The 12215-nt window shown below is 39.0% G+C and overlaps 1 protein-coding gene across 2 annotated transcripts in view; it reads right to left on the bottom strand.

Moving 5' to 3' along the window:
* Positions 1 to 12215, bottom strand: part of kcnh8 (potassium voltage-gated channel, subfamily H (eag-related), member 8) — a 57881-nt gene that overhangs the window by 23220 nt on the left and 22446 nt on the right. For both annotated transcript variants that reach the window (XR_008301274.1, XM_053231550.1), the window contains 3 exons: positions 9150 to 9357; positions 2065 to 2268; positions 310 to 509 (listed from right to left, as the gene is read on the bottom strand). Coding sequence is in view for 1 of the 2 variants with exons in the window: in XM_053231550.1 (XP_053087525.1) it covers positions 310 to 509; positions 2065 to 2268; positions 9150 to 9357 (612 nt within the window). In the remaining variant the exon portion in view is untranslated. The remainder of the gene's footprint in view (positions 1 to 309; positions 510 to 2064; positions 2269 to 9149; positions 9358 to 12215) is intronic.

Genomic DNA, 12215 nt, shown 5'->3' with positions numbered 1-12215 from the left:
ATTAACCTAATTTCATCAGGTAAAATTTACTTTTTTACTTTTTCATAATTAAGTACATTTAAAAGTAACTTTCTATTTCTAATATTTTGGCATATTATCTATATTTTCAATGAAGTATAATTTCTCAGTACTTTACGCACCACTGCACATACGGCAAGGTTTAGTTTTAGCTTGACTCTGCTGTGAATTTCTCAAACCTTGCCTAAGTTATCAAGAACAAATAGCACAAGTCTTGAATGTGATGTAACTGATGTAATTATTGTTTTGGAAATCACTCTCGAAACACACACATTACACTGACAATTGTACCTCATTGGAGTCGATGCCATTGTTGACAGACCAGGTAGTCTGGAAGTACTCTAGCATGCGCTGTTTGAGGCTCTGCGGCAGGTGGTGCACTCTTATGAAGTCCTTCAGGTCTTTAGTACGTGTATGGTACAAGGACCAGCGTGAGTACATGCGCTGAATGATGGCTGTCACATTACCGAATACTAGAGCGTGCATGAGTGCTGACATGGAGAGAATCACACACACACACACACAACTTTAGTAATTATTAAATATTTGGTATGTATCTGGTTGTATATATCATATATACATATATCATATATGTGAGTCATTTACCGCAATCATTTACATCAAAGTTTATTGCATTTATCTCAGTCATTTATCTTATTATTACATTCAAAACAGTTAACTGATCTGCTCAGATCATCTTAATGCTTGTGTAAAAGCTAATCCAAGGGAGACTCACTTCCAATATTACACTATTACACATGTTCTTCTGATTAAGGTCTTCAGGAGCATCTGAACATTAGAGCAAGGTCTGTCAGATAATTTAAAAATTACTCTGTCCTACAGTAAATGTACAGAGAGTAATATAAGGCAAGGTATACACGGAGTTGTGAGAAAGTCTTTGTGCTGGATTGTATGTTGTATAGGTATGTTTATGTTATTGCAGTACAAGGTAGGATTGGGGCACAGTCAGCTTCAGGCAGAGGGAGATAACTTCACAAAAGAAAGGCCATGAGTTCCTGGTGTGTACAAATTTGATTTGATTTGCCTATCGATACCCAATGCAAGGTATATTTAAAGAATATAATAGTATAATAGTGAAATCTCACTGATGATGGGTCCCTTAGGGAGGGTCACTCTGCCTAGCACAGTGCACAAAAGATATACCTGTTTTAAACAAGTATCATAATTATGATTCCAGTACCCCAAGACATATTTAGCGAGCATTTTGTATGCACCTGCTGGGGCAATCACCAAGAGGTTGTGCTGAATTCAGACATGGTTTTTAGAATTCTAATCATAAATACATTACATGGTCAAATGTATGTGGACACCTGACCATATGTGCTTGTTGAACGTCTCATTCCAGATTTATTCCCTGTGTTTGCTGTTATAATGAGCTCCACTCTTCTGGGAAGCTTTCCACTAGATGTTGGAGCGTGGCTGTGGGGATTTGTGTTCATTCAGCTACAAGAGCATTAGTGAGGTCAGGCGCTGATGTTGGGATGTCGAGGAGGTCTGGGGTTCAGTCGGTGTTCCAGTTCATCCCAAAGGTGTTCAGTGGGGTTGAGGTCAGGGCTCTGTGCAGGACACTCGAGTTCTTCCACTCCAACCTTCACACACCATGTCTTCATGGAGCTCGCTTTGTGCACAGGAGCATTGTCATGCTGGAACAGGTTTGAGTCTCTTAGTTCCAGTGAAGGGAAACTGTAATGTTACAACACACAGAGACGTTCTATACAATTCTGTGCTTCCAACATTGTGGTAACAGTTTGGAGAAGAACCACATATTTGTGTGATGGTCAGGTGTCCACAAACTTTTGGCCATATAGTGTACTTCAGATAAACACTTACCTTTACACTAGTCAATTTGCATGGCACTCTCATTTTGTTGCATCAGTCCTCACACCCTTCTGCCACACATGGTGCACAAAAGTAACGTAATCATGCTTCAAGCTCACAAAGATTCCAAAATGTTATAGTGGCAATTATGCCACTCACACACACACACACACACACACACACATACACACACACACACATCCCCACCTCCAATAAGCATAGTGCAGATAGAGAAGATCTTCTCAGCATCAGTGTTAGCGGAGACATTGCCGAAGCCCACACTGGTCAGACTGCTCAGAGTGAAGTAAAGTGAAGCGATGTAGACACTGCGCAGTGAAGGACCGCTGTTAGCTGAGCCATTCACTGTGCTATAAGGGAGCTCCAAACGCTTTCCCAGCTCATGCAGCCAACCTGTGAGAGTTGCAGAAAAACAAGGCTGCTGTTAAACTTTTTCATGTTTCTCTGCCACACCAGTTCAAAAATTTGACCTTCAGTTATGTAGACATGTACTGTATCTATTGTACATTAGTATTACTCCAATCTTGTATAGCTTTCTGCTTTTAACTGTGGAAAATGTAGGATGGTACTCCATCTAAAACATCTACATACCCTGGCAAACCTGGTTCCCTGGAGGATATGAAGTAGATTTCAGATGTATGTGAAAAGACCTTGATCAGGGCAGAAATGTTGAAGATTCTGAAAGATAGATTGACCATTTCTTGACCACTCAATTCCCTGACTGCCCTAATATGACCAGATCAGAAATGTTCATTATTCTTCACTGAATGAAAGTAGCTGGTTGGTGTGAAGTACCGCTGAAAACGTTTGAGGAAACAGGGCTAATCATCCAGTCATTTTATTTTAGCTATGTTCATATTTGGGAATAACTTACTGCAGAACCACAATGCATCCCCAAAACTAACTTAATGCAAACACATTACTTGCAAGAGATAACAGTCACAATGTTAAAACCACATGAATGAGCACCAGCAAGGTGAAATACAGCAAGTACCAGCTTAGGAACTATTCAAATATACAATCTCATTGAGTTAAATGTGGTTCCTCAGACTCTACAGGCCACCAAATAAATCAATGTGATTAAATCCAATCTGAAATTGCAAATTTCCCTAATGTACACTTCTTTTCTGCAGTTCCAAAGAAGGCGTGATGCTGTCTAAGCCAATAGCCTCCATAATTTAATGCAGATAACACTGTCTTTTTTGTTGGACCCAGAAACTCTCAGGAATTCACTAACTATGGATTCCCACTGGATGGTGGTGCAACATGAACTCAAATGGACCTTCTGCTCTGTCAGTTTGTTATTCATTATGAATGCATACATGTCTTCTGAATGAGAGCACACCTGAACAGATCATGAATAAAAGTCCATTAAATGATATCCACAAACAACCACCTGGACTCTCTTCAAGTCACTAAACTTAATTTCTTTCTTTAATATTTGAATATAAACATTAAAGAAAGAAATTAAGTTTAGAAACTGAGATTAAAATTCTTTTCAGATTGTAGATAGTGTTAATGTGCAATTTTTGATTGCATATGAAAAAGATGACATTTTCATTCACAAATTATAACAACAATCTCCTGAACCAGACGCCCTGTGGAACTTTCTGGAAAGATTTCTAATGTCTAATGTGACTCAGTAAAGAAGCTAACTATGTTTCAAAACATCAGCGTCTTTCTCAAATCAACTAACTCTTATTAATGCTACAGTTGACAACAACTACTAATATTTAAAAATGAATAAATAAATAATAAATAATAAATAAAATAAATAATGTTTTGTCCGATTTACTTCAGTTTTTGAGTTTGTTACATTTCAGAAAGATCAGAAAAGTTCACTGGACACACTATCAGACTCTACTGTGACACACAGAGCTGCTACGAGTCAAAATGGGGTCCTTTAAGCCGCATTTCATTATAATACCCATATGATTTTATGAGAGATTTTCTTTCCATAACAATGGAGAAGAATCATTTAAGACCAATGAAAAACATTCGCAATGAATGTTCAAGTTCAAAATTAATTAAATCATTATTTTTTGATATATGCAGCTCTGTGTACAATGCACAGTCTACGTGAGCTTTATGGAGCAGCAGCAGAAATATGAAAGTATATTTCTTTTGTTCATGCAGAAATATGGTAGAAATGTGGTAGAAAAGTTTTTTTCTAAAAAAAATGAATACTCCACCTATTTTTCATATCTGTATCCATATTAGTTGAGGATGCATTATCTATCTATCTATCTATCTATCTATCTATCTATCTATCTCTCTCTCTAAATATATATATATATACACACAGTAAGGTCCGGAAGTATTTGGCCTTTATACACCAACACAATGGATTTGAAATAAAACAATCAAGATGCGATGGAAGTGTAGACTCTCAGCTTTATTTTAAGAGGTTCCCAAAAATATGGCATTTACCATTTAGGAATTACAGCCATTTTCAACAAAGTACCTCCATTTTCAGGGGCTCAAAGGTATTTGGACAAAGTGACATAATTGTAAATATAACCATAATTTTAATACTTGGATGAAAATCCTTTGCCGTCACTGACTGCCTGAAGTCTGGAGCTCATGTTCTCAAAACTCAAATTCTGAGTTTCCTCCCTGGAGATGCTTTGCCACGCCTTCACTGCAGCCACCTTCACTTGCTGCTTGTTTGTGGGTCTTTCTGCCTTCAGTCTTGTCTTCAGTAAGTGAAAAGCAGCTCTATTGGGTTGAGATCAGGCGACTGACTTGGCCATTGAAGAATATTCCATTTCTTTGCCTTCAAAAAGTCTCGAGTTGCTTTCGCAGTATGTTTAGCATCATTATCCACCTGCACTGTGAAGCGGCATCCTATCAGTTTTGTAGCATTTGGCTGAATGTGAGCAGAGAGTATAGCCCTGTACACCTCAGAATTCATCCTGCTACTTCTGTCAGCAGTCACATCATCAATAAACACCAGTGAGCCCGTTCCATTGGCAGCCATACATGCCCATGCCATAACACTGCCTCCACCATGTTTGACACATGATGTGGTATACTTTGGATCATGAGCTGTTCCTTTCCTTCGCCATACATTTTTCTCCAAGTTAAACTTAGTTTCATCAGTCCAAAGAATCTTATTCCAGAACATGGGAGGCTTTTTTAGATGTTTTCTGGCAAAGTCTAATCTGGTTTTTCTGTTCTTGAGTGTTACCAGTGGTTTGCACCTTGTTGTAAACCCTCTGTATTTACATTCATGAAGGCGTCTCTTGATTGTAGATTTTGACAATGATACGCCTACCTTCTCCAGAGTATTCCTGACTTCTGTTGATGTTGTGAAGGGGTTTTTCTTCATCAAGGAAAGGATTCTGCGATCATCCACTTTAGTTGTCTTCCGTGGTCTTCCAGGCCTTTCGATGTTGTTGAGCTCACCACTGCTTTCTTTCTTTTTAAGAATGTACCCAACTGTTGATTTGGCCACACCTAAGGTTTTTGCTCTCTCTCTTATAGATTTATATTCTTTTTTCAGCCTAATGATGGCCTCCTTCACTTGCATTGAGATCTCCTTGGACTTCATATTGGTAGCTCCAGTCGAACAGCTGCCAAATGCCAACTCAATACCTGATATCAACTCCAGACCTTTTATCTGCTTCATTTGTCTTGAAGTAACGAGGGAATAGACCGCACCTGGTCAATTAACTTCTTGTCAGTCAATTGTCCAAATACCTTTGAGCCCCTGAAAATGGAGGTACTTTGTTGAAAATGGCTGTAATTCCTAAATGGTAAATGCCATATTTTTGTGGAACCTCTTAAAATAAAGCTGAGAGTCCGAGAGCATCTTGATTGTTTTGTTTCAAATCCATTGTGGTGGTGTATAAAGGCAAAATCATAAAAACTCTGTCATTGTCCAAATACTTCCGGACTCTACTGTACATACATATAAGATATAAGTGAGAGAAAGTGGCATGCCAGATGAAGGCAGAAAAGAACAACTCTGTCATTGTCCAAATACTTCCGGACCTGACTATATATATATATATATATATATATATATATATATGTTACATTATATGGATAATGAATGCATGTTTGTGTACACCCCTGTGATCCATAGATGGTTTCATGACAGTTCATGATGTATCTGCGTACCATAACTTTTTGCTATTTCGGCATATAAGCTGTAACCACATATTTCAAAGGCAGAAGATCTCTTTGTAAAGAAATTGTAAAAACAATAGAAGTGAATGGGATGCATAAGCAGATGCTGCTTTAACCATTGTATCCATTATTTGTGTTATGTATTTGTATGAATGTTCGGGTTTGTGCAGAATCCCATAGAATTACAAATATCTTGAGGTTCTATGAGCAGGTTCTAAACAGAGCTGGGCAAAAATACACCACAACTAATAGCCATCAGACAGCAGACAGCCCCCCCACCCCCTTCCCCAGACCACCAGGGGGCACCCTTACTTACAGTTTTTAAATTTTTTCCTTTGTTGTGCATGCCTGTTTTGTTTTGTGCTCCCTGTTTAAGTTCTGCGTTTACCCTCCTTATTTGCCGAGCATTATGTTGTATTTGAACCATGAGTAGCTTTTGTTTTCATGTTGAGTTTCCTTGCCTTGCTTTAGTCTAGTCCTTGTTTTATTTGTTCTAGTTTTTTTTCTTTTCCAGTTTTTGTTTGTTTATTAGTTGTTTAACTATTAAAGACACTGCACTTGCACCTGACTCCCTTTATTTCATGACAAAAACCTTGAGGAACATCTTTAGCACCTCACATTCATATTCATTCTCTGCCCCATGTTTCTATCTCTCTCTCTCTCTCTCTCTCTCTCTCTCTCTTCTACTGCCCCAATATCCCTCTCTCTGCTTCTCTGTCTGCCCCACTTTTATCTTCTCTCTCATAAGAGGAACAATTTGATGCCAACAACCGATATTTAACATGCTGGTTGGCGATGAAGCAGGAGGCAAGTGCATAAACTCAGCATTATATATTTTAATAAGGGGAGTCCAACAATCATCATCATAATTCCAGTCACATGCAGCTAACAATACAGGAGTAATCCTTAATCAAGAACAAGAAAACACAGACACAGATAAAAAGCGGGAAGTCAAATTAGAAATACAAAACCAGGGACACAAAGAAACGTGGGAAAATATGACTCGGAACCTTCAGGGTTTAAATACATAAACTAAAAATGAAGTAACTGAAACCAGATGAAAACAATCATGGAGACTAGGGAGATAAACCAATAAGAGGAAAGAGGTGGATACAAGACACAAATCAAAACAAATGCACATGGACTATGATCAAAAACAAAAAAAACAAGCATTGTTCGTGCTGAGAGCCACAGTGTGTGCTGAGAAGGGGAATTACATGACTGACATACTGCTGCTTTTGAACCCTCCCTGTCTACTTTCAGCAAGATGGCTCTAGAAAGGCCCTACTATAGTATCGCCCAATTTACTTTTACCACAAGGTTGGAAGCATGCAATTGTATAGAATGTCTCTGTGTGCTGTAGCTTTACAGTTTCCCTTCACTGGAACTAAGAGGCTCAAACCTGTTCCAGCATGACAATGCCCCTGTGCACAAAGCGAGCTCCATGAAGACATGGTGTGTGAAGGTTGGGGTGGAAGAACTCGAGTGTCCTGCACAGAGCCCTGACCTCAACCCCACTGAACACCTTTGGGATGAACTGGAACACCGACTGCACCCCAGACCTCCTCGACATCCCAACATCAGCGCCTGACCTCACTAATGCTCTTGTAGCTGAATGAACACAAATCCCCACAGCCACGCTCCAACATCTAGTGGAAAGCTTCCCAGAAGAGTGGAGCTCATTATAACAGCAAAGGGGAATAAATATGGAATGGAGTGCAACCTTGGTACACCATGTCTTCATGAAGCTCGCTTTGTGCACAGGGGCACTGTCATGCTGGAACAGATTTGAGGACGAACCACATATGGGTGTGATGGTCAGGTGTCCACATATTTTTGGCCATATAGTATAAGAATAGGACCATACTCTTGGCTGGATTAGCACATATAAAGCATCCTGGGGAAGCTTGATTCACGGGAAACACTAGCCATCCTGTTGCCCCAGTGTGTAGCCGACATTATCCGGCCTTACAAGTGAAGTAGAGAAGTATGACCACGTCTCCATTGCTCACTGCTTGGGCTGTTAACCCACAGCTAAAAAAATGATCAGATTTTTGAGTTAAATAGTATTAATATAGTTAGAAAACCTGATTAACTGTAATAACACTATAGCATTTTTCTTCTGTCAGAGTACAGCAGTGGTGTTTTAACACAGTTCCTCTTCGTCAGCTTTGTCAATACAATTTCCAGATACTAGTTGCTACAGTAACTACTGTCCAGAATGAACCTGAGCTCAGTGGCGGCCTAAGAGGAAGCAAAGGGATCTCTGTCAGTTTTGATCAGAAAGCCCTCTTCTAGAAGGAGTCCCTCAATGCTGACCACATCGTTTCAGGTTGGGCCTAATTACAGCTCTGGGAGAGGGAAGACTGGGGCTGCTGCAATAGATAAGTGAGGCATTTCTTCTGATTACCTCCTCTGTCAGGTGTCTCTTGGGCCCAATCTCTTGTCATTTTCATATCTCTTCCTTTCATCTCCCCATGTCATCTATCCCCCATGTGCCTCCACACTTGTAGTATAATTACCCTGTAAGCTGTTTGTCACTCACTCTCTTGTTGTCACTTTGATGTTTTCTCATTTTATTATACAATATTGATTGAATGAACTCACTGGGAGGTCTCTTAATTATAAGTGACAAACCTTTTCAGTGAGCATAATGAGAATAGTTATTCAGAACTGATCAGCTCAATTAGACAGGTGTAATTCCATCAAGGGAGGTTTTCATGCCACTCTGAATGTATTGTTGTGTCACTCCACAAAATTCTCCATGATTCTTATCAGTCAATAAGGTGATTTCAGAGTAATTTCAATGTCTGAGCCTTTTGCTCTGTATAATGACTATTAATCAGTGTGCAACACGAGTTATACAGAGAATGAAAAACTTCCTGAGATGGAATTAGGAAGAAGAGAGAAGGAAGAAGCTTACAAGCTTACATGAGTAAAGTTTGCAGAAGGAATTATAGTAGGAAAAGCAGAACTACTGATGTGCTGGTTATAAGGAGTCTGGTTATAATATTCCAATATTACTATATACTGTATAAGATATGAGTTTTTAAGACTTTGACATATGGGCCTTTCTTACATGTGTGTGCATAAGTATGGGAATATGCATATGTGCAAATGTTTGAGCATAACTATCTCACCTATATCCCAAGTGGTACGCACATTGCTGTCCATCTCCTTCTTTCCAATGATGTACCAGATGCAGGCCATCCAGTGGGCCAGCAGGGCAAACATGGACATGAGCAGGGTGAGCACCACTGTGCTGTGCTGAGAGTAGCGGTCCATTTTTTGCAGCAGACGCAGCAGGCGCAGCAAACGTACTGTCTTTAACAAGTGCACAACTGAGACCTGCCACACAAAGGAAGGCCATTACTCTCACATCCTAACATAATCAGCTGTAAGTGGGTAAAGACAGAAACCACAATTAGTAATAGGGATGTTTTTCTTAATATTACTTACAACCAAACAGTGAATAATAAGTGGGTACATCACTCAGGGCTCTGCAGTTTAACATACAGTAAACAAGTTGCTTTTTGTTAACCTCCTCTGGTGCCCAGTGGTGTTAGGCTCCAGTTCTGGGAGCCACTGTTCTGCTAAACTCTGCAGTGTTACAACTCATTAACACAGTGTTGACCACCAAGTCTAGTAAAACAATTAACTGTCTGAAGGCAATATAAAAAATGCAAACAATAGGATGTGCTGAATCAAATGCTTCTTATAAGGTGCCAAGGATAGAAACCATATTGTTAAATTAAACCAAATTTGCATTGATTACAGTAATGTGATGATTACAACTAGGACTATTCATGCAGCAATATACTGGCAATAAACTAGACTCCTATTAGATGTTTATATGAATGCTTGCTATGTCTCGTTCACACAGTATATCATCATATTAGTCTTTTTTATTTCTCATTTTTAAATTGTGTCTTGCTTTTATGTTTGCATTTGGCAATAAAGAAAAAAGCACTATTTCCTTCAGTCTGTATTTTCTATTTCTGTTTTTTGGGTGGGGGCTTAAAGGCTAGCGCTTGTGTTTAAACGTGGTGGTCTAGTCATGAATGAAAAACTCTGGCAACCTTGGTGTGAACTACACACAAGTAATTTGCAAAATCTGAATGGCGTAGATTATTAGAGCGGACATGGATGCTGTATATTGTACAGTGACTGATAGACACTGTCCTGTACTCATTTGCACTGTGACTACTTTGTGACTGAGTGACTATGATGTGATGAGCTAGAAGAAAGTTTGATTACGTCCAGGATCTCTTATTTTTCTGCAAGGCAGAATTCTTGACATTTGTCACATTTCCCTTTTAATACAGTATACACATTGTATGAGAAGAGGATGTTATTACATATTTTGTTTATGAATTATATAGCAGTCATGAATTCATAAACTCATGACTGAATTGCATTTACAGTAAATAAATACATGAGGTAGAGAATAATAGGCAAAAAATATCCCTGATTACCACAGTTAACCTGACACAGACATTAGTGCTATAGGAAAGCAATTAATGTTGGCAGGAAAAACCAAATATGTGGTAAAGCAAGTGAGCACACAAATAAACACACCTAGACACAATCATGAATGTATAACGCAATCCCTTTAAATTGATAAACATTTAAAAATAATTTTGAGCTCATATACAATTGACAGTGCACCCCAATAACTAACACACACACACACACACAGACAGACAGATCTGCGGAACCAGTTGTGGCTGGAATCAGAACAATATGTACAGTACACGTGTGCAGTCACATATCAGCTATGCCACACTATGCAAGTCAACACTAACCACACAGTCTAACACATACTGTCTGTCAGCTTGTTACCTTGTGCCCCAGGTAGAGTCTGTAAATAATACTCATTATATTGTTCATTATTATAATCACCAGTCCCTTTCCACACAGGCCAGGCATTCTCATATCTCACAGCAGACTTAACGATCCACAGCATACTGGACTACAGTGGATATAAAAAGTCCACACACCCCTGTTAAAATGGTAAGTTTTTGTGATGAAAAAAATTAAACCAAAATAAATCATGTCAGAACTTTTCCCACCCTCACTGAAATTACAACATATAAAAATTAAGTGAAAACAATAAGAAACATTTTAGAGAAAAATGAGAAAAATAAAAAGTTACAATAACATGGTTGCATAAGTATAGACACCCTTTTATAATTGGGGATGTGGCTGTAGCCATCGTAGCAAAATTGTTCATATCAATTGCAGTCCAGAGCCATCTTCATGGTTTTTAAGTGGCACCAACAACAGTCATCTGACTGCTGAAAGCCACGGTCTGCAAAGGGCTTACAAAGACTGTAGAGGGTCTCACTGTCGAAAGGAATCAATTTCAGAAAAAAATTAAACATTAGAAGGAATTAAAATTAGGAATTAGCAGGAATTAGGAATTAAAATTCCTAAACATTAGAAGTACCATGGAACACTGTGAAGGCCATCATCAACAAGTGGAGAAAATGGAGCAACACAGTGACATCACCAAGAACAGGAGGTCCCTCAAAAATGTACAAAAGGACAAGACAAAAACTTACCAGGGAGGCTCCCAAGAGACCTACAGCAACATTAAAGGAGCCACAGGAATATATGACAAGTACTGATTACTCTCTGCATGTAACAACAATCTCTTGTATTTTTCACATGTATGGGCTGTGGGGTAGGCGACTAGACGGAAGTCCTTTCTCACAAAAAACATCCAAGTCCAACTAAATCACCCCAAAACGTGGCAAAATGCATTATGGTCTGATGAGACGAATTCCAAAAGGTATAATAATTCCATAATTCAAAAAGTTTGTATGTAGTTATGTTTGGATCAAAAAAAGCACATCACCAAAACGCCACCATAACCACGGTGAAGCATAGTGGCAGCATCATGCTTTAGGGCTGCTTTTCTTTAGCCAGAACTGGGGCTTTGATCAAGGTGGAAGGAATCATGAATAGCTACAAATACCAGTCAATTTTAGTGCAAAACATTCAGGTGTCTGCTAGAAAGCTGAAGATGAAAAGGAATTTCACCTTTCAGCACAACAATGACCCAAAGCATCCATCCAGATCAACTAAGAAATGGCTTAACCAAAAGCTAGCCAGAGCCCAGACCTGAATAGAACTAAAAATCTGTGGGGTGACCTTGAGCAGGCAGTGCACAGGAGATGCCCTCACAATCTGATGGATTTACA

This window comes from Pangasianodon hypophthalmus, chromosome 29, assembly GCF_027358585.1.
Source record: "Pangasianodon hypophthalmus isolate fPanHyp1 chromosome 29, fPanHyp1.pri, whole genome shotgun sequence".
Taxonomy (NCBI): Eukaryota; Metazoa; Chordata; class Actinopteri; order Siluriformes; family Pangasiidae; genus Pangasianodon; species Pangasianodon hypophthalmus.
This window is presented reverse-complemented; position numbering and strand designations above follow the sequence as displayed.